This window comes from Arachis hypogaea, chromosome 20 (assembly GCF_003086295.3).
Source record: "Arachis hypogaea cultivar Tifrunner chromosome 20, arahy.Tifrunner.gnm2.J5K5, whole genome shotgun sequence".
Lineage (NCBI taxonomy): Eukaryota > Viridiplantae > Streptophyta > Magnoliopsida > Fabales > Fabaceae > Arachis > Arachis hypogaea.
This window is the reverse complement of record NC_092055.1, coordinates 137,995,251-138,018,098: the sequence shown is the minus strand read 5'-3', so window position 1 is coordinate 138,018,098 and position 22,848 is coordinate 137,995,251. Positions and strand designations below refer to the sequence as shown.

At 33.1% G+C, this 22,848-nt stretch overlaps 3 protein-coding genes and 1 long non-coding RNA gene across 5 annotated transcripts; 3 read left to right on the top strand and 1 right to left on the bottom strand.

Annotated features, from left to right (window-relative positions):
* Nucleotides 1–3,174: 3,174 nt before the first annotated feature.
* LOC112786783 (uncharacterized) lies at nt 3,175–4,470 on the top strand. Its single transcript, XM_025830159.3, has one exon. The coding sequence runs from the start codon at nt 3,350–3,352 to the stop codon at nt 4,232–4,234; it is 885 nt and encodes a 294-aa protein (XP_025685944.1). The 5' UTR covers nt 3,175–3,349; the 3' UTR covers nt 4,235–4,470.
* Nucleotides 4,471–7,230: 2,760 nt separating this feature from the next.
* LOC112782854 (uncharacterized) lies at nt 7,231–9,835 on the bottom strand. Of its 2 annotated transcripts, XR_011878325.1 has the most exons (4): nt 9,666–9,835; nt 9,553–9,574; nt 9,329–9,465; nt 7,231–7,516 (listed from the first exon to the last, which is right to left on the bottom strand). It is a non-coding gene; the product is annotated as an uncharacterized lncRNA (long non-coding RNA). The 2 variants fall into 2 exon arrangements; XR_003193208.2 differs by lacking the exon at nt 9,553–9,574 and having other exon boundaries at nt 9,666–9,834.
* A 704-nt stretch (nt 9,836–10,539) lies between these two features.
* On the top strand, nt 10,540–14,444 carry LOC112782852 (uncharacterized). Its single transcript, XM_072231302.1, has 11 exons — nt 10,540–10,557; nt 10,682–10,833; nt 11,334–11,432; nt 12,251–12,379; nt 12,663–12,780; nt 13,062–13,112; nt 13,224–13,330; nt 13,447–13,517; nt 13,669–13,769; nt 13,847–14,138; nt 14,243–14,444. Exons 1-6 carry the CDS (start codon nt 10,540–10,542, stop codon nt 13,068–13,070), a joined length of 525 nt encoding a protein of 174 aa, XP_072087403.1. The 3' UTR covers nt 13,071–13,112; nt 13,224–13,330; nt 13,447–13,517; nt 13,669–13,769; nt 13,847–14,138; nt 14,243–14,444.
* A 3,920-nt stretch (nt 14,445–18,364) lies between these two features.
* LOC112784238 (syntaxin-121-like) lies at nt 18,365–21,260 on the top strand. Its single transcript, XM_025827387.3, has 2 exons — nt 18,365–19,144; nt 20,427–21,260. Exons 1-2 carry the CDS (start codon nt 18,616–18,618, stop codon nt 20,780–20,782), a joined length of 885 nt encoding a protein of 294 aa, XP_025683172.1. The 5' UTR covers nt 18,365–18,615; the 3' UTR covers nt 20,783–21,260.
* Nucleotides 21,261–22,848: the final 1,588 nt, after the last annotated feature.

Here is a 22,848-nt window from a genome sequence, read left to right as displayed (position 1 = left end):
GTAATAATTAATTATAATTAATTGTAGTTGATTTGGTTTAACCAATTAAATAAAATAAAAATATTCTCAAGATGAAACTACATTTATCATTTTTCTCATTATTAGTTATAATTGATTTAGGATTTAGTGTGATATATGCATTAATTAAATCAATTAGTTATATAATTTATTTATTATAATTGATTTGATTTAATTTATTTATTATAATTAATTGATCGATATAAATTATAATAAATTGTGTGATATTTAAATATCTAAATAATCTAATCAAACTAATTAGTTGATATAATTAATTTATTGTAATGAATTAAATTTAATGAGTTAAAAAAATAAATAAATAAATATCTTTAAAAATATATCATGTCAACTATATCATTCTAATTTCTATTGAATAAAATAGATAAATAAATGAACTCAATAATTCTAAAAAATTGAATCTTCTCGGTTATGTTAGGCAGATGCTAATGAATTATTTGAACTTCTTAAAAAACACAATTATTAGAAGTAATAAATAAATTAGTAGATTTCAGCTTTTACTTATTAATAATTTCACACAAAAAATAGTTAACCCAATTAATAAATTACTATTTTAAATATAAATTATTGATATAAAATATAATAAATAGTGAGTTAATATTTGTTTAATTAAAAAGTACAATGCTACTTATTTAATAAATAAAAAAATGTTTAAAGATGAACAGTTATGACGGTTGCGAAACTTAAACGCATCTCACTTTTAGCAACATAGTAAAGCACTTTAGCACTTTTTTATCTTTGATAAAATATTTAATTAATTTAAATTATATAATTTAGCAAATATTATGAAATTAAAGTTGGTTTTTAAATATTACAAAAGTTTGATAAATGAAAAATGTCTCAAATTTTCCTGATCTTTAGATAGAGAAACACAAATATTTTTATTTTTTTAATTTTTTTAGGATTATTATGTCGAGATTCACATTTTGTTTTTGTATTTAACGGATGAATCTTTAAATATTTTGGCAAAACTATTCTTAAAACCTGATAAACAAAGCATGAGTATAGAGGCGGGTAGGCAGCCAGCTAGGTCCACAAATTGCAATGAACTAAATATTAATAAGACTAGATTGGACATGACCAAAAAAAAAATAAGACTAGATTGGAGGAGTGAAGAGAATAATTGAATAATGACCTAGTCTTTCTCTTCTCACTTAAAGATTGAGTTGAGTATTACCGGTTGTAACTGATAGAAAAAATTTTATAATTATTGCTGCAACATATAGTAAACATATGAGGATCGGAATGTATTATGTAATACCTAAAATTAGAGATTATCTAATTTATGTGACCAAAAAAATGAAATAAACATTCACATTGCTTTAGTACAGGATTTTATAGGGCCTAGTTAGCCTGGTCCATATGTGCTTTTTTTTTCCCTCTACTTTTTCCTTTTAAATTATTATTGTTCTAATTTGTTATTAGACAAATTTTTGGTGCCTTTTAATTTGGTACCAAATTTATTAAATTTATTTTTTAAGATAAAAATTATTTCATTTTATAATTTTAAATTAAATATTAAATATTTTATTTTTTTAATAAATTAGATACTATTTTTTAAACACAGTAATAATTACTTTATATTGGTTGTTTATGCCTTAAAAATTAAAAAATAAAATTTTGATATTTACTACCGATATTAAACTCTCTAATTGTTGTTAATTAGCCCATATCAATACATTTGTTATTAATACATGCGCCTAAAGCAAGCTAATAATGGATTGGGCAACAAAATTGAAAAAAAAAAAAGAACAGAAAAATTTATTGAAAATCACCAAATCGGGAATCACCTTCTGGTTGAATGAAAGAATCTAAGGGCGGGAAAGAAGTTGACGGCGAAATTTAAAGTACGAAGACGACAACAACGACTAATTTTGGGACTGGCTACTTTTTCCATCGGCAACGACAAACGCGAGAAGGCGCACGACTAAATGCGAGACGGTGAGGAGACATGGAGCGACGATGACGACCAGTTCCAGGACTGCTGCTACTGCCCCGGCGACAACGAGCTCAGAGAAGACGTGCGAGCACGACTGAGTGCGAGATGGTGACGACTGGTGACACAGAGAGCGACGAGAACCTTAAATGCGAGTTCGGAGACGAGAGAAGGAGAAAGTTTGAGATTGCAAGAGCTAGTGAGCAGAGAGATGAGAGAGTTCGAACTTTAGTGGAAAAGAGAGACGAAAAAGACGCTAAGGCCTAAAGGATATGAGTTTTTTGGGGTCATATTCAAAGAGTAGTGAGACATTGAAATTAGACTTGGACTTGGGTTAGGGTAAGGATTTAGGGTTATGATTTTTTTTGTTCAGACACCTACTTATATTTTTTAATTTTTATGAATTTAAATGTTTGCGAATAAAAAATTTAAAATATATATATATATATATTTTAAATTTAAACATAATTTGATTCGGATTATATAAACTGATTGAATCGAATCATAATTATAATAAATCAATTTCATTTTAGTTTATTAAAAATAAATTATTGACTAATTTAATAATAATTCGTTCAATAATAATATAACACAAATAACATCTTTAAAAAAAATATTTTTAATGTTTTTATGGAGTGGTGGCCTATTAATAATAGGCAAGATGCCAATAGTGAAGTTTTTTTTTTTTTTTTTTTGTTAGAATACGAACCCAAATAATAATAAAAAAAGGTTACAAAAATAGAGGGTAGGAGGAAATGAAATAAAGAGCATGCAGATCCAAAGAATGTAGACAAGCATTGGCATTTACACCAAATTACAATGGTATTGGCCAGCATCTATTTAGTTTCATAATAATAATATCGGTACCAGCCAAATGTTAACCCAAAATCTATATGTAAATAGTATTTATATTAGACATTAGAATGTTTTTTTTATTAAGTATTAAAATGTTTTTTTTTATACTAATTAGATGTTCTTTTATATATTTTATAAATTTTTTTATATACTAAAAATTGAAATTGTTAAAAGTTTTATGATTCTCGTCTCTATTAAAAACAAATAAAATTAATTAAATATAATTATAAATTACTTTAAGTTGTTTACTTTTTTTGTGGTCAGTTCCTTGTTCATATAATTTTTCTAATAATATTCCATGGGAAAGTGAAGAAATTAAAGCAAAGTCACGTACGGTCTTCATGCATTGTTAACCATTTTATCTATTTCTTGTTTTCCCCATTCTCTCTTTGATATCATCCACCTGATATCTAAAGAAACTACTTCCCCCTTTCTCTTCCATTTCCATCAACATCCAATCTCTCTTTTCTCTCTCTCTCTCTCTCTTAAGAATATCACTGGGAGAGAGAACCATTATTATACATGGACGACCCATCCCATAGTGGAAAAGGAAAAGGATCCAAAGACAAATCAAAAATCAAGGATCATCGCCCCTCAACCTCCTCCTCCTCCTCATCTGACAGCGGATCGCCGCGCTCGCCACACAAGGGCGGTGCGCATCCCAATTGGGGCGCACCGCCCAACATGCCGTACCATAATTACCCTCCAGGAGTGGCAGGCTACCCTCCTCCTCCGCCATATCCAGGTTACCCTCCTCCGTATCCTAACGAATACGGCCATCAACACCACCACAATAACTACTACGGTCACCAACCGTATGATTACCCGCCAAACCGCGACGCCGGTAGATCATTCGTCAGAGGCTTCATACTCTGTTCCTGCATAATGTTCACCGCGTTCTTCCTCGTCACTATCGTCGTCGCCCTAGCCATGCACCCCACACTCCCCAAATACCAGATTACATCCATGAGCGTCGACAATTTCGGCACCGTGAACACGCTGACCGGAAACTGGAACACCACCATCTTGCTGGAGAACCCTAACGACAAGCTCACGGGGTATTTTGGGGATTTCAAGGTGGTTGTGTTGCACAAAGGGAAAGAACTGACCGGTGGCTACGCGCCGGGTCTGATCCTGGGCAGGAATGACAAGAAGCAGTTCATGGTGACCGCTGCCGCCGCCAATTTCGGGAATTCGCCGGATCTTGATGCCATGGGAAGGGAACGAGCTTCTGGCTCCGTTACTTTCGATGTCCTTATAACGTCCGTCACGGAGTTAAGGTCTTCCACTGTTTCCACTAGCACGGAGGTGCTAACGGCCGTTTGCGACGGCTTGAAGCTTGTGTTTCAGAATAACTCCACCACTGGCATCTTGGGCAGCCCCGTTGATTGCGAAATTCGTCTTTGAGAAATTACACAAAAGCCCATTTCTCTCTTATTTTGGGGACATAGGGTTTTATTTCTTTTCAATTTATTTCTGAGGTTAGGGTGAAGCTTAAAATTTTCGATACCCCGATAACAAGTTTTGACGCCTATTTAATTTTTTGATGATTTTGCTGCTTACAAATGCCTTGACATACATTTGTAAACAATGTAAAGTTTAATTCAATTAAGATCTATGCATGAGACGTCAATTATCTTTAATTTTTTTTTTTTACCAATCATAGAGAGATTTGAATGCGCGACCTCTTAAATGAATATACGAAGACTATGTGCGCGACCTCTAGGGCTGCACACGGATCGGATCGGATTGGATATAGTCTAAAATTCTATCCGATCCACACTGCACTCATCGGATACGATATCCGCATTTTTTTAGGCCGGATCCGATCCGCATACTTGCGGATCGGATCGGATCGGATATCGGGTATATCCGCATAATTAAAAAAAAAACTATTTTAAGATTTTATTTGACTATTTTTACAAAAAAAATCCAAAAAATTCATTTTTTATTTGTTTAAGTCTATTTACTCCTAAAATATTATCAATAATAGTTCTTTTGAATAACAAAAATAAAATAATAACACAAGATTTAAGTTTAATTATTCTAAGTTGAAGTACAACATAAAAAATTAAAAACAAAATATCATAAAATTCATAAATAACACACTAAAATTCATATCACATTAGGGTTTATTTTCTTAAACTATGCTATTTATATGTGATGTGCGGATATGCGAATTTGCGGATCGGATCCGCGGATATCACCGCCAAATCCGCAATCTGATCCGACCATAGTGCGGATCCGATCCGATCCGATCCGATGGCTCTGCGGATCGGATAATATCCGCAAAATTCGGATCGGATGCAGATAATTACCGCGGATATGCGGATATTATCCGATCCATGTGCAGCCCTAGCGACCTCTTAAATGAATATATGAAGATTATGTTATTTGAACTATAACTCATTGGCCAATTATCTTTAATTTCTTAATTAATTAGAAACATAGGAATCTCATAAAACCCCTTATGAGCTAGTTGTAAGGACGACACGATTATTCGTTATATATGCATGCTTATATACATATACTCTATGCTTTGATCTAATGATGTTATAATTACACGTATAATTTAATTTGTGTGCTAGTGTTCTTTATTCAAATATTGTTCTTGCCATGAATCATGAAGATTGTTCTTTATTCCAGAAGACTTTGGGACTTTGAGCATTTTTTTTCTTTGGATATTTTATTGTTTTTCACGTTTCATTCATCACTCTTAATGCTAAAAATTAGAAATATAAATATATATACAAAGAATTACTCTTTAAATATCGTCAATTATTGCTAATTTTTTTTCTATATGGATCAAACATGTGTGTAGTGCATTGTTATTGAAAGTTTGGATATTTTTCATTTATATGGAATAATTTTTTTTAAATTGGTATAATTTTTTTTAATTGATATTAAATAAATTAAACTCTTCAATTTGTTATTGAAGGGAGACAAGTTTAAAATCGAATAGTCCGATTTCAACCTTATATATTTTTTACTTTTTAATTTTATGAAAAATAAAATTGGATGATTCGATTTAATTTAACAAATTCAAAAGAAATAAATTAAAGGGTCCGTTCGGTTTTTTATTTTAAAAAAAACACAAATTACTGTGTCTTATTTATGCTAAACACCATTTATCAAGTGAGAAATTGGTGCATCAGATTTCAGAATTTCACAATAAAATAAAGCATATCTAGTCACCATTTTAAGGTGATACACTCCAAGCACAACCATCTTAAATAAAATTTTCGGTTAGTTACCTCTATTTTTACTTATTTTTAGTGTTTCTCTTTTGAATAAACAATATCGATCTTTCCTAAAAATAGCATTACTCAAATTAGTAACGTTAATAGTCACTAGCTAGAGCCATCTATATTCCAATTAAGAACAGTGACACTTTCTGTTGTAGCAGGAAATCGTGTTTGCTTTATCATATCGATTTGATGGTTTCAGTGTTTCGGACTTTCAATGTGCCAAGCATTTATGTTTTGGGATCTGTCAAGGGAAGGTGATACTTACATTTAGAAAAGTTGCATTTCATTGCATGTGTTGGTCACAAATCACAATCCCAACTACCTTATACGCACAAAAAAAAAGGTCTATGGCTACGTTTTTTTCTTGTTACGTTTTAAAAATGTAGCCAAAAGTGGTCAATGGCCACGTTTTTATGAGGACGGCGATTGATTAGAGATTTTGCCATATTTTTTTTGCTGCGCTAAAAAAGCGTGGCGAAAAGGATCTATGACCACGTTTTTATGAGGATGGCAATTGATTACAGATTTGGCTATGCTTTTTTTGCCACGCTTCAAAAACGTGACCATAGAGAGAAACAGGGATGCTTTTAAAGCGTGGCGAAAAATTTTTGATCTTGGTGCGTTTTTAAAGTGTCCCCATTTTCAATAACTCTATTGGAACCCCGAAAAAAGTGTGACGAAAAAGTTTCCACTAAAAAAAAACCTAAATTAAAGTCCCAAACGCACTACACTAACTCATCAGACTCTTCTATTCTTCTTCCCTAACACTATTACACTAATGCTCTGAAAACCCAAACACTCAGACTCTGTTGCTCATCCCCTACTCAGCCAGAGCTCATCATCGGCGCTTGCACTCTCTCCTCTGCTGGCGCTCCCTCCATATTCTCCCCTAACTTGTCTCTGCTGACGCTCGCCCTCCCTCGGCGCTCACTACTGTAACACCCTATCACACGAAACTTTACGCTTAAGCCGTGAAATAGAGGTGGTGTGGTATTACGACCTCTAAAATAAAATGTGTACATATAATAGCAAAAAGAATAAAATAAACTAGGAGCCTTGAAAAACAGATGAAATAAAAATCGCGAAATAAAAGCGCAATATTCAGAAAACGAGTTATCTTGCGTACTAAGAAAGCTATAGATGTCAAGAATAAGATAACAAAAGTAGAAATAGAGGACCAAAGATACAAAATAACAAGCTCCTAACTCAGCCCGCGAAGTCAAGGCTGGCCGGAGAATATTTACGCATATATATACATATCCAAAACTCAAATTTACATAAACAAAATCCTGTCTCTCCATAAGCCTCTAAGAGGGTCAAAAGGAACAAGTCATGTGGAGAGAAAACTAAGTATATATATATATATATAATAAAAAAGTAACCCGAAAACCACTTCGCTTCAGACGTCCAGACGCCTAACAAGGTGCCTCTTGACCTGCATCTGAAAAACAACAACATAGTATGGAGTGAGAACCAGAGGTTCTCAGCATGGTAAAGGTGCCACACATATAAGATATAAGGTCCTGGGAATGCCATAGGCAATCCTAGAACGCCGATACTCAAATTATAAAACTTAAGGTATTAAACAGAAACCATAAAAAGGTGGTTTTCTAAAAGTATCTAAGCCTAACTTAACTTAATCTTGAATCTAAGTCTTACCGCATTTCCTCCATACCTCCATATCCGACAACATATCACAGACAAATAAACAAATAAAGGCAAGCACAAGAAGGTTATAAGTACTGCAGGTAACAAATATACATTTAGCATAGCAAGTACACTTAGGCACACCCAATTAATGCACAAACAAGTAATTCAAGTAATATGCACATGATGCATGCCTGTCCTATGGCTGATGAGTCTCATCTGTCGGTTATCAAGCCAACCCGACAAGTCCGGTTTGCTAAACTCTTGGACTGTCCCTCGGCGTGCATCCCCACAAGTCTATGCATAGTTTTTTTCTCAAATAATTATAATTGCTCGATGGGGTTAATATTCCTGGGAATTTATAAGTACCCGGTCACCCTTACGTTGTAGAGTCAACAGAGTATTGAGTTTCGACCTAGTACACGTGGTGGCAAGCCACGGTACTTTACTCAAGGAATCTTGTATCTCAGATCATTTGATTATTTAAGCCATGCATTATACACAATCATTCATAACACTTCATAGTCAATTCATCACTTTTTTCAGCTTTACTTCACCTCCAAGTTATCCCCATTTCCTAACCTCATTTGATTATCAGACTTAATGTTATTATTCATGACTAGAAGAATGAAAATAAAGGTTTAGAAGCTTGAACTCATTTCGGAATCACAAAAATACGTGTGCTAAGAAACAGGGTGTGTGCGTACGCACACTTGTGTGTGTGCACACACTTACGTAAAAATCCAAGGAGAAGCGTACGCACCAGATGGTGCGAGTGCTCCCAGTAGCACGCATAATTGTCCCTGTGCGTACGCATCAGAGTGTGCGAGTGCTCCCAGCAGTGGGCCTTCCCCTGTGTGTGCGTGCGCACTATAGTGTGCGTACGCACGTTTTTCTGAAAATTTGCAAGGGCGTGCGTGCGCACAGCAGTGTGCGTATGCACAAGTGAAAACTTGATCTGCTCAGAGCACGCGCACAAGTGTGTGCGTGCGCACACATACCGAAGATCCTGGTTCTGCCAGAACTGAAAAGAAAACAACTTTTTGTTCAAATTTTCCGACGCCCATAACTTCTTCGATTTAAAATATTTTTCACCTGTTCTTTAAACGGCGTAAACTTCACGAACCCAATTTTCATTTAAAACAAGTTGGAAATAATTTGAGGGTCCGGAAGCCAAATTATAGCTCGCCGAAATTCGGCCCAAAACCAAAATTTTACAAAACTTCCCAAACCTCATTTTCATTCAAAAATCCCATCCCATTCATCACCAAACCTGCAATTATCAACATAGTATGTTCTTCTTCATCATCAAAACAACCACCACAATAAATCATACCTCAAATCCACAATAATACACATACACTTCCCAAATCCATCAACCAAAACCATAGCTCACAAATTTTTGGCTTATATGCTTATGTCCTCAAATCATTAATCAACAATTCATCAAATTACCAACTAGTCAACAAGCTCCAAACCAAAACATACTTCTCAACAAGATACTAAGCAACAAATATATACACATACATTCCAACCTATCCTATGGTCATCTAGCATAAGTTTTCACAGAACATTATATATTAAATGCAAGAAACCTAAACCATACCTTGACTGATTTTTATGTAGTGATCAAGGCAACTCACCAAAATAAACACAGCCCCAAAAGTTCAATAAAACACTAGTGCTCAACCTCCACCAAGTTCCAACGTCCACAATTTCAAGCTCCAATTATTTATTCACAACCTAATACATATTCATAACACATGTACACCCAAATTTAATACTCAAAGCACAAATTCAGAAAATTAAATAGAGTTATGGTATGCTCACCTTACCTCAAGCTAATTGGATCCTAATACATCAAAAAGCAAAGAAATTCAACACCACTACATAATTTTTGAAAATTGGGGGAAGGGGAGGCTGAGAGTAATTAAGTAGCTTACCTATGAAATTGTTTCGGTAGAATCGTAGAGCTCGACGCAGTGGTCGCGTGGCCGCAAACGGTGCGGCGATCGGAGCTCGGATTGAAAAGTTACGGTGATTGGAAATTGGAATAAGGGTTCGGAACCCTTCTCCTCCCCTTGCTGTGTTCAGCGTTGCTTTTGCTGAATTGGGGGAGAAAAGAAGCTTTGGCTCATTTAAGTGTTGGGCCAGTTGGGCCCACGGATCCGGCCCATTCAGTCCAATCTTGGACCGAATTCTTTGAAATTAGTATCAAAATTCTCGTTTTGATGAGCTTTATCATAATTTAATATAATATTCATATTTCTAATTTTCTTTATTAAAATTTAATTTATTGACTAATTATCTACTAATTTAACGGGGTTCACAACTACTCATCACGTCGGTCAGCCAACGGAGGTCGCCTTTCCTTCTTCCACGCTGCTAGTCTATCGTCTCTTCTGGATCTGCTTCAATGGTTCTCTCTCTCTCTCTCTCTCTCTCACACACACACACACACACGCACACAGAGCTCACTGTGTATCTATGATGAATTAACTTTTGAGTATGTGTGAATGTAACATAGGGTCAGGGAACAGGGAGCTTTGGTAAGAAGAAGAACAAGACTCACACCCTCTGTGTGAGGTGCGGTCGCTGCGGCTTTCACCTCCAGAAGAGTCGCTGCTCCGCCTGTGCTTTCCCCGCTGCACGCAAGAGGAAATGTAAATCCTAATTTCTTCCATTTTCATTCACGATTTCTGATTCTACACTTTTTAGTTTTAATTCTCACGATTCTAGTACTATTTTTTCAAATGAACTCTTACATATAACTGGAGCGTGAAGTCCATCCGCAGAAAGACCACCGGCACCGGCAGGATGAGGTACCTCTGCCAGGTGCCTTGCCGATTCAAGAGCGGCTTCAGATAAGGTACCCCCACAATCTATATTCAGATCTTCAGCAGTTGTGTTTTTCATCAATCATCATTTCGTTAATGCGACCTTGTTTCTGTTTAACTAGGTACTGAAGCTGCACCAAGGAAGAAGGGAGCAGCCGCATCTGCATAAGCCTTTTAGATTGGAAGATCGATGTTTGGTGGTTACCGAATTAGAGTGGCAGATTGTTATTTTTGTGTTGTTGACGCATAAGCCCTCCTGGTGCGGAATCTCATGGTGAGTTGGATTATTTTCTCGCATAATTTATATGTGATTCGCTCGTCATAGTCTATTACAATATTGTTGTACTCAATAGTCATGACAAAAGTTGGTATTCATCCATAGTTTATATGTTTTTATGTTTAGTCAAATTTTCTAATACATAGTTTCAGGGAATTGCGTTAGAATTGTTGTAGATGACCCTCTCTAAAATATTTTAAATCTAGTAACTTGTAGTTCCGAAACCATTTTACATTTAAAAATGATGTGGGATAGAATTGAAGAATAAATAAATAAACAAAATACCAAGATTAAATACAGAAAAAACAAACATGAGAATTTTTAGACCTTCATGTGTATTATGAAATTCAACTGGAACAAACGAACACTTGCATCCTCAAGATGTAGAGTAGTGGTTAAGCTTTTGGTCTGAGGCTCATTACAACTCACTCTATTTAATTCAATTCAATGTAGAATTGTGTTGAATGTAAAATTTCTTCTTAAGATTCCACTAATAGGAGCAGAATTTTGGGACTTGGAGATTGGAGTTCATGGAAATGGCAATCCATTGGAAAGTTTGATCTGTATGTTGCAGCTACTAGGATAAATCCTAAAGGGTATATGTGCAACATTTTTCATTTATTATTTCTTTCAAACTATTCAAATATTGATGAAATTAATAGCTCTAAGATGTCTGTGTTAAAATATCCAAGTTTTGGTTTAAATGTTATGATGAATAATACTTAAAAAGCATTTTTTTATCGAAGTTGCTTTTCATCATAGAGTTCGCACCGTGGGATGATTCCGTTGCCGTGAATGACATTGTTTCATGTCTAAAAGGATTGAGAGATGATGATGTGGAGCCATTTTCTTTTGATTTGAATGCAGTTGAGACTCAAGTTTGTTTGTAGATATAAATAATTTGATTTTTTTTCTTGTTAATGTAGGATTATATACAAGTAACTCAGCAAGGTAGTGAACTTAAATTTAATGCCATTGACATGAATATATGATTTTATTGCATTGATCTTGATTAGAACGAAAGTAGAGTATTTTCTTCTCTTTGTTTTTCATACAAACAGTTTTTGACATGAATTCACTTGTTTTCTTGTTTGTTAATTTAGTATGACTTCAGTGACTATTTGATTAAGGAATAAATAGTTGGTGGCTCTTGGGGGGTTATAGTTATTTGTGTTTTGCCCTTTTTACTGAATTTTAGTTGTGTGGTTTTGTGCCTTCTCTCTATATATAGGGCTGCATGCTGCAATTCTAAGAGCCAAAGGTGGGACTCTTCTCCAAATGAAATTAGTTTAAAATCACTTGGCCCCTCTCCTTTTGTTGTTCTTGCAATGGATGGATTGTTCTTGTACATGCTTTCTACATAGTTATCTCAACTTGTTCCATATACTCTAAGCTTTTTTTCCCATCTTTTCAGCATAAAAGATTATGGCTGCCACGTCAATTTTCTAACTGGATTTTTGGATCTGATCTTTCATATACTCTATCTTTTCATGGCCCTTTTTCCTCTATTTCCTACTTCTCTTAGCCTTCACTGGCCATTCAAGTAAGTCTTTCTATTTTTGAAGTTTCAAAATTTATAGATAGCTGCTGATCCATGTATGTTTTCTCTGACATCATGACTTGCTGATATTATTCGAAATTGCTCCCACCAAATATTCCTAAGACTCTTTGAGAAATTATGCCTATTCTGATAGATACTTTAATTTCATCCCTTGCATCATCATCCATCTTCTAAAAGACGGCAGGTGTGCACTTATATCCATTTTGACTGATTTTCTGCCACAAGTTGTGGAGTTTTTGTCTTACCTTTGCTCATTCTTATGCAGGTTAATTGCCAGACGATCATTGGGTGAGCTAGTAAGCAAACTTGGTGAATGTGTGCTCCCCTTGATAATCCCAATGTTATCCCAGGGCCTGAGTGACCCTAGCAGCAGTAGAAGACAGGTGAAAATAGTTGTTGCTGCTGAAATTTGTTGTTTTGTTATGGGTGTATCTATGTGCTGATAGCTCATATCATGTAATTTGATTAAATTATGGTTTATGTTGCATGTGTTAGTCTGAGTGAAGTTATGGTAAGTGCTGGCAAGAGTTAGTTGTTGAGTTTCATGAATGAGCTCATTCCCACTATTCGAACTGCGTTTTGTGATAGGCTTGTGTATTTTAAGCCTTTTTTTGGGAAATTTTTACATTGTATTTTTTGATAAATTAGATCAATGTATTTACAGTTTGCTTGAGGTTCGTGAATCAGCTGGCTTGCATTCAACACTCTTTATAAGGTTGCACTCTTTGCTGTCTACTTATTCTTTCTTTATGATGTTTTAGTTTGTGGTATCTTAGATAATACTAGAGTTTTTACAACACATTTCCATCCGAATCTTGCAATGTAGAGTGTTGGATTGCAAGCTATTGATGAAATTGCTCCCACTCTTCTACATGCACTAGAGGATGATGAAACTTCCGATACTACACTTGATGTCCTTAAATAAATTCTAAGGTAACTTGTTTGTTGCCATCATTGCCATGGAGATCGTGTATATTGATGTTATTGTTTGTAATTTCTTGTTATCTTACTATTTGTTTCATCTTATTTATTTATTTATTTCATCTAAGGTCCTAGCCTTAACTTTCATCTTGGTACTATGCTTCCTCCTTTGCTATCAACAATGGGCGATGAAGATAAGGTAGACCAAAATTGCATATTTTGAAATTCTTAATAAGACTTTCCATCTTCATACATGCTCTTTTTTCAAGAATTATAAGTGTTCTTGTTGATTGTGGATGTATTTCAACTGATTCAATGCATAATTTGATTTTATTTCTTTTATATTCTAGGAGGTTCAAACTTCAGCTAAGGAACAGTGGTTTTGGTCATTAATGAGGAAGATGTAGAGTCACTCATATCAGAGCTTGTGAAAGGTGTTAATGACAGTCAGGTACTTTTCTTTTCATTACTGATAAAATGGCTCTCTCCTCTCGACTATTTTTTGTTGTTGACAATATTCCTCTCCAGGCTGCTATCAGAAGATCATCTGCATATCTTATAGGATATTTATTCAAAAATAACAAGTTATATCTGGATGATGAAGCTCCAAACATGATATCAACCCTAATCATTTTGTTGTGCGATCCTGATTCATCTTTTAAAAAATGTATTAGATATATTTGTTGAAATTAGAATAGGTCAAATGGATCACTATAGGAATGATTTTGAAGCAGCCATGCTGAAAGATACTTCTGCTTATTATTCTCGAAAGGCTTCAAATTGGATCCTAGAAAATTCTTGTCCTGATTATATGCTTAAGGTACTATTTCTTTGTGCTGATTACTGTACGTTGAAATTTTAGTTTCATTATGTTGCTGTGTGGTTTCTATTGAATAGTAATCTATTTGATGTTGTTCATTTCAGGCTGAGGAATGCTTAAAACGAGAGAAAGATAGGGTTGCTTATTACTTGCACTCCAGCAGTGAGCCAAAGCTGTTTTAGTCTTCACACAAGAACAATTTTCTTGTTCTTCAAATCTCAAATTTTGACTTTTCTTTTTACTGTGGCTTTAATGATGTATATGTTGTATTTTTTAAATAATAAAATTTATTTTTTTGTTGACAAATGTGATGAAAGGTTATAGATGTTAGATTGGTTAATCTAAAATTATATAATTTTTTTTCCATTATTTAAATTAGTCATTCAAACTATGATTTAAAATTATATATCAATTTTGCAGTGTTTAATTAGGAAGATTCATAAACAAGTATAACCATAAGTATTTTGATCTAACTTATAGTTATATTTTCGGCTATTGGCATGCTTTTTAAGCGTAGCCATATCTTCTTGTAATCATCAACAACCACGCTTATCAAGCATAGCTATATCTTCCTCTATTGACACGCTTAAAAAGCGTAGCCATATCTTCCCCTTATCGGCACGTTTTCGAAGTGTAGCCAAAACCACACCACTGGGCATGCTTCCAAAAGTGTGATGATATGTACACTTTTCAGTACGTTTTTAAAGCGTAGCTATAGGTTAATACATATGGCCACGCTTTTAAGCATGGCAAGAGATAAAAGCGTGGCAAAAAAGAAAGCGTGCCGGTTGATCCACAAAAGCGTGGCGATAGAGCAACGACACGCTTGCGAATGTGATCCTTTTAAAAGCATGCCAATAGTTCAAAAAATATTGCGAAAAACTATCGACATACTTTTTTGTATTTTTCGACACGCTTTAAAAATATAGCAAAAAGTTTATTTTCTTATAGTGCCATCAAACCCTTTCTTCTTCGCTTCTTTAATTTTTCTTCTGTTTTCTATATCTCTAACAGAGTTAATGAATTCACCATATAATATAAGTAAAGTGAGTGCCAATAACATATATAAGTCATGATGTGTGAATTAGAATGCATGATTTCAATGGGATTCTATGAATGATGAATATAGATGTGATGCAAATAGACAAATAATGCCAAATAAATTAATATTTTGAAAAGAGAGTGGAGTTATTTATTTATTTATTTATTTACAATTGAGTATATTAATATTTGTTTACAATTTATACAGTTTACTTTTACTGTATTATTGAGGTTAATCTTAGTGAATATTTTTAAGTACAGTTAGAAATATTTTTCTTCTTTATATTTGAGAATTGATTTTTTTTATATAAATTTCATGATAATGTGAAAATACATTATATCAAAATTTCACACACACTTTGATAAATAACAAGCAAACGATAAACTTTTTCATTCATAAAATTGTAAGTATATGTATTTTCTTTTTGAGTGACGCTGCAATTTTGTGTGAGCTCACATATCTTATATATATATGAAATGTTTCTGCAACATGGAAATATTTTAATGTTAAGAAAAGACGAATTTGATGATGGATTGAATTGCAAATGTGAAAAGTCCACGCGCATTGCTATTGTGGTGCACTATTTCTGAAATTAGTCTCCACGAATGGCAATTGGCGATTCCCAGTATTTTTAGAATTTTCAACATAATTTTCTTGTTGGTGAAGAAAGATATGTCTCCTCATTAGAAAGTATTCAAGAGAAAAACCGTGTATCTGGAAATTACAACGCGGGTTTTCTCTTTGGTATACAAAGCACATGTCTACGATCCCTTTTTTATTTGCCCGCTATTTCATTGATTCAAAATGTGGCAGCATAAAATTTATTAAAATAGAGAAATACTAAAGACTCAGTAAAATTTATTATTTTTTATTATTATTTTTAATTATTAGTCAAATTTTTTTAGTCTAATAATCTAATAATATATTTTTAACTTACACTTTTAAGTATTAATAACTAACGAAATTTATTAGATAGACAATTATTTTTGTGAATAATGTGAACAATGAATTTTAAAATTGGTCCAATAAAGTAAAAATACACTACACTCCTAAATTACCCGTCTAAATCTTAATATTAACATCTGATATATCAATTATTCACATTGTTTAATATTTTTATCGTTTATCTATACTTTTCTATAACTAATTATTGATCAAAATAATAAATTTTGCTGACCCTCTAACATTTTTCGTTAAAAAATATCACTTGAAGCAAGAACACCGAAGTTCCATTTATTATTAGTTATGAACTAGTAGAAGGCCTCCTGTATGTATTATGTAGGCATCTTAATTATGTGATACTTCAATAAAAATCTTATAATTATTATTATGTAAAGATATTTTATTTTTTAAATGATAAATTTTAAAGTTTAATTTTCATATACTATAAAAATGTTATTTTTATTTAAAGAATTACAAAATAAATAAGTCACACTTTTTAAATTAACATCGTCATAAAATTAAAAGATATTTTTTATATTTTTATTGGAATAATTGCCTCTTAATTATTAGGCTCAAAGGAAACTTATATTTCAAGTTTTTCCTTTGTTTATTTCTCTATTATTATTCATTCCAAATAAAGTTAGCTAAATGGCATCACTTTAGATTATTTTAATGGACTTACTATTAAACAATTCTTAAACTACATACAATAAAGTTTGTTTTAAATATTAAATGATGCATCAACTACTTTGCTGTTATGAGCTTAGTTTAAATTCAAATACACGACAAGTTATTTTCAAAATAAAAAATAATATGTGCTATAAACAATCATTCATTAATTAGTTATTTTATATTTATGTATAAGAATTTAAAAATTTTATATTTTAAATTATAATTTAAAAATCAATTACGAATATATTTTAAATATAAATTTTATATTTTAAAATATATTTTATATTAATAATAACTGATTTGATAACTAATTGTTAGTACACACATAATTTAATGATTCTAAAATTTAAAATGGTTTTTATATAATAATAATAATAATAATAAGAATAATAATAATAATAATAATAATAATTCACCATATATGAATAAGATTCAAGATTTCAAATCAATTGCTATCTTTGGTTGTTAACTTACATGCACGCTGATAAGGATTAGATTTTTGAATGATTTATCTGAATATTGCTATAGATGGCAATTGATTATAAATAAATTGAGATAAATAAATAATTAAATATCCAATGGGAGGCTAACAACAAAGACACATAGGAAACTTCCTCCTTGGCGGGTACACACACAGGATATATAGGAGAGGAGAGGACCAAACTACTGCAACAGATTTAACTACTACTATAAAGTAATTAACAAGTAACCGGAAAAGTTTAACGATAATCCTCTAGAAGCGTACCAATTATCATAGCCCTTACCCTCATTCACTCCCCTTTCGTTCTATTCTGCGTATCCGCACACCAAACTTCTTAGGTATTTCCCCTTTTTACTACCTTTCCAATCAACTATTTGTCCATTCCATAATAATAATATCATGTTTATCGTGTAAACTGTAAAAAATAAACTATTAATTATTCGTATAAAATATATATTAAAATATAAAATATATATTAAAAATAAATTAAATAATATATATTTATATATAAATATATAATATAAATTTAATTTTAATGCGTTGTTAGTATAAAAAAGTACACAGTATATTTAATTATGTATCGTCACATCAGTATAAATAATTATTTAATTACTTTTTACGTTGGCTGTGTGAATAGTTATCTAAAAGAATAAGGTAGCATTTGTTTTAAAGTATTAGGACGGAAATTAAAAAACCGTAACTCAATATCTATGTTTATTAGCCTAGAGAGTGGTACTAAAATTTTAGTATTTGTCTCAAAATTTTAGTATTTCTGTATTTTAAAAAAATAGGGGCACAGGAGACTGAAATTTTTAAGGATCGATACTGAAACTTTAATAACATTTTATACTTAAAATATTCTCATTTCAATTAATTAATTCCAACTTTACTTTTTGTACAAATTAAATTAGAATTTCATTCTTATTTTAGTCTTTGTCTTCTACTTCACCAAATACAATTGAGACTTATTTCAGTATCTATCTCTCAATCTCAGTTTATTTCAGTCTCTATATCTCTTCCAATTAAAGGTACAATTTATTTAATAATTGAGTTTTTATTTATATATAATATTTTTATAATAATATAATCTTTTTTTTTTCAGTTTGTATCCTCTTTCAAGTCATCATGTACATGGGTTTGAATTTGACCTGGTCCCAAATAATTAATTTTTCGATTTTTTAAATATGTACCGTAGTCTTCCATGAATATAATTAGAAGCGAGCGGCAGCCCATAAAAATAAAAGAGCCCAATATCGCAGTCCATCTAATTTCCTCTTAATCTCCATTCAAAGTTTCTTTCAAACACAAGAGAGAGAATAATATCTTGAAAGAAATTAAAGATGAACGACTTGCTCTCTCCACCGCGGGACAAGAACCAGCATGTCATCGAGATGGCCGAAACGACGCCGTCCGTCGAGAACAACCTCAACAAGTTCTTCGAGGAAGTTGAGTCCCTAAAACAGGAGCTGAAGGAGCTCGAGAACATCCACAACAGCCTCCGAGTCTCCAACGAGAAGAGCAAGGCTCTTCACACCGCAAAGGATGTGAAGGACCTTCGCTCTCGTATGGATGCTGATGTCACCACCGCCCTCAGGAAGGCCAGGGTCCTCAAGGCCCGCTTGGAGGCCCTTGACCGGGCTAACGAGGCTAGTCTGTCCGTGGCTGGCTGCGGGCCTGGCTCTTCCTCTGACCGGACACGGACGTCTGTGGTCAATGGACTGAGAAAGAACCTCAAGGAGTCAATGGAGAGTTTCAACAAACTCAGAGATCAGATATCGTCGGAGTATAGAGATACCGTACAACGTCGCTACTACACCGTCACCGGCGAGAATCCTGATGACAAAACCATTGACCTTCTCATCTCTACCGGTAATTAGCCCCTCTTTCTTATTTTCTTTTTTTTTTTTAACTGCCTACTGGGATTAATCATGCCTCCTGATCAAATTATTATTATGATTATATTATAAATTACTTGAGTTTATTCTAAAGAGATAAACAGAAGTGAATATAATATTAAGGAGAAGGAGAGAAATAATCAAATAACTAATGAGATTTTTAAATGATTTAAGGTGGCTTGGGATTTAGGTGTTACTTTATTTAGTTAGTTTTAATATGTGTGTATTTTGAAACTTTGAATTCTTTAACAAGCCTCACGGAATGAAAGGATATCTGGTTACTACTTACTATTCTAGGAAATTTTAAATTTAAATAATTTAAATCCTCTAAATTTTAAATTTGTAGTTTAGAGGGTAAAGTAGGATTCTACTCTTGAATAAATCACATTTTACTGTTAAAATGAAATTCAAACTTTAGAAAATTCAAATCCAAATTTAAATACTTTGATGATTTTGAAGTTTGGTTATACTCAAATTAAAGCGCGAGCCTTAGAGTTTCGCATGTTAACTGAATACGGAGAAATTCTAGCAGGAATAACTAAGGAGTAGTTTCCGTTAGTTATTTTCAATTAAGAAGGAAAAAAAATGTTAAATTCATTTTAGCATACATGGAATATCTTACACCACCATTTAAAATAGTACAAATCTTAAAATAACACAATTGACAACAATTTAAAAATTCACCCGACGGAGATAGATGTACTATAGAACTACATATCATATAAATTCTAATTTAGTTTAGTATGAAAAAAAAAAATCAGATGTACAAAATACGAAAAGATATACAGAAAGCTCTTTTATTCTTCCATCACACAAGACTTCAGCATTTTTCCTTGGCATTTTCCACTTTAACAACCACGTACTTTGTACCACATTCCCCAAATTGATTTTTATATAGTACGTAGAATAGTTTACTAAAAAAGTTTAACTACACGTAAAGTTAAATTTCGTTACACGACAAAATTAAACTAGAAGCCAAATGTCTTGTATAATTTAGATGAATTCTAATATGACTATAATATGGTGGATACGATGACTGTGTAAATATATTTAAAATTAAAATTATATTTTTTATGTTAATTAATTTTAGTGAAATTTACTGTAACAAACGTAATATAGTTATACTATAATGATCAATAATTTTTTCTGGGTTTGTCTACATCAATGCAAAGAATGCGGTCATTATTATGATCTTGCGTGCATTATTTATTATGATGATTATGAAACAAAATTGCATAACATTGTGGTGGATTCAGGTGAGAGTGAAACTTTCCTCCAGAAAGCAATCCAACAACAAGGGAGAGCGACAGTGATGAACACAATTCAAGAGATTCAGGAGAGGCACGGTGCGGTGAAAGAGATAGAGAGGAACCTGAACGAGCTTCACCAGGTGTTCTTGGACATGTCAGTGTTGGTCCAAACACAGGGTGAACAGCTCGACGACATTGAGAGCCACATGGCACGTGCTAATTCGTACGTTAGGGGTGGTGTACAGCAACTCCAAGTTGCTAGAAAGCACCAGAAGAACACCCGCAAGTGGACCTTTATTGCCATCATATTGCTTCTCATAATCGCCTTGGCTATAATTCTTCCCATAGTTTTGAGAAACTGATGACTCACAGAATTGAAAATATATGGTCAAATTGAATGGGTTGGTGTTGTTAATAGTGCTGGCTGGCTGCGAATGTGGAATCAATCAAATGTCAAGTCAACTCAAGCCACCTTGTTGACCTAAACGTCTTTGTGATTATCATTCTTTTCGTTCTCGTGTTTAATTTTGCTTTTCCCTTGCCGTTATTTATTTTTTTATTTGTTTTAGTATTTGTTTGAGATTCTAGAATCATTTGACGTGGGAGAACGGGGGCACTTGTTCATGGAAAGTGTGTGTTCCGCGTTCCACATATTTTTTTCTTTTTTTTCTTGGGGTGGTATCTTATAGGAGTCATTCATGTACATATGTTTAATTAAGTCGGTTTATTGATGTTGCTTTTCAACGACTTTATAGTTTATACGATGTGTGGTCGGTGAATTACCATTATATCTGCTCATATATTGAGTCAATTATCAGTGCCAAGGTTTCTTCTTGTTTATATGTTGGTAATTGTTCGTTTGTTCGGGTTCTTCTCGGATCGGGTTGAAGTGGTTCCTCAACAGATGCGAATGGGGGTGACAATGGGTAAAATAGGGTAGAATTTTGATCTAATCTTAACCCTACTCATGGGTTGAGATTTTCATATAAACTCAACCCTATTCCATCCGCAGGCTGAGAATATCCCAACCCTAACTCTATCTGCTCTTAATCTGCGGATATTCGACCCTACCCACGAGTTACAAAAAATATACAACATTATTATATAACTTGATGATAATTTAAAATAAAACTGATTTTTATGTAAAAAAAATATTAAATTATCAATTAATGATTTTCTTTTAGTGGTTAAGGATCTTTTGCATTTAGTGAGAGGTCTTTAATTCAACATCCACTTAAAACATATTTTTATATAAGTATATAACATAAACATATATAGAGTGCGGGTTGGTCGGATAGGGTTGAGACTCAACCCGCACCCTACCCGATCCGCACGAAAACCCTATCCGCACCCTACTCTACCCGCTGCGGATCGGGTTGACAACCTACCCAATCGGGTGGGGTCGGGTTGGGTACCCGCGAGTAAGGTACATATTGCCACCCCTAGATGCGAAGGAGGAGTCGGGACCTGAGCACGAGTTGGAGGATGGAGCCTGGCAGCAATGTTGATTGGACGGCCAGTGAGACCACCTGCAAGAACATTTCAATATCTAAGTCAGAGCTCGTACAAGAAGACAGCTAATTAAAATTAGAAAGAGTGACTAGAGAGAAGTAGGTTCCTCCCGATTTATATTCTGTATTCGGGTGGACCTTTTGTGACGAAACCCACCTTTCTAAAAATTTTTACTAGCTGTCCAGGTTCTTCATGACAAAAGAAGTAGTACATAAATCATCTACTAAATCGAGTCGGAGTCACGTCAGGTCATCGACTTGTAACCGAACCCGAATCGTTGGTGGATTGGGTCGGAACAGTAATAAATCATTATCATTAAAGTACTGTACTAGTACTATTGTTCAATCTTTTTAAGTTGTTATTAAAAAATATATAATTAAGCAAGTTTAAAACATGCGCGGAGTGAATTCTATTGAGAAACATGAGATATGATATATCATGTAAGTGAACTTGCTAAACAATCTCTGAAATTGACCAGTTGAATGAGTTGAACAATGAGTTTGGATCCCTGCTTATATTCAATCTAGTTCTATAGATCACCCAACAGCATATATATTTCTGATTCAAGTGATTCCATAAGAAGGCACTTTAACTTAAAATAAAAACAATTAAAAAAGGTTGTCATAACATTACCAAAAATATAATTTCGGGTTATGGCTTATACTTATATATAAATAGAATAATAGATTTCACACCCAATTTAATAGGAAAGAAAAATGTATCAGGTTAATGCGTAAGTTAAAATGACTAAAAATATTTTTTGTTTTTCATTTGAATAAAAAATGAATGTTTTTTTTTTTAATTTTTAACTGTATAGTTCAATAAATTAAAGAATAATTTATTATGAATCTAAATTTATTTAAGAATTTATTGTTAATTATTGTATACATAAAACAATAATCAAAACACTTACATT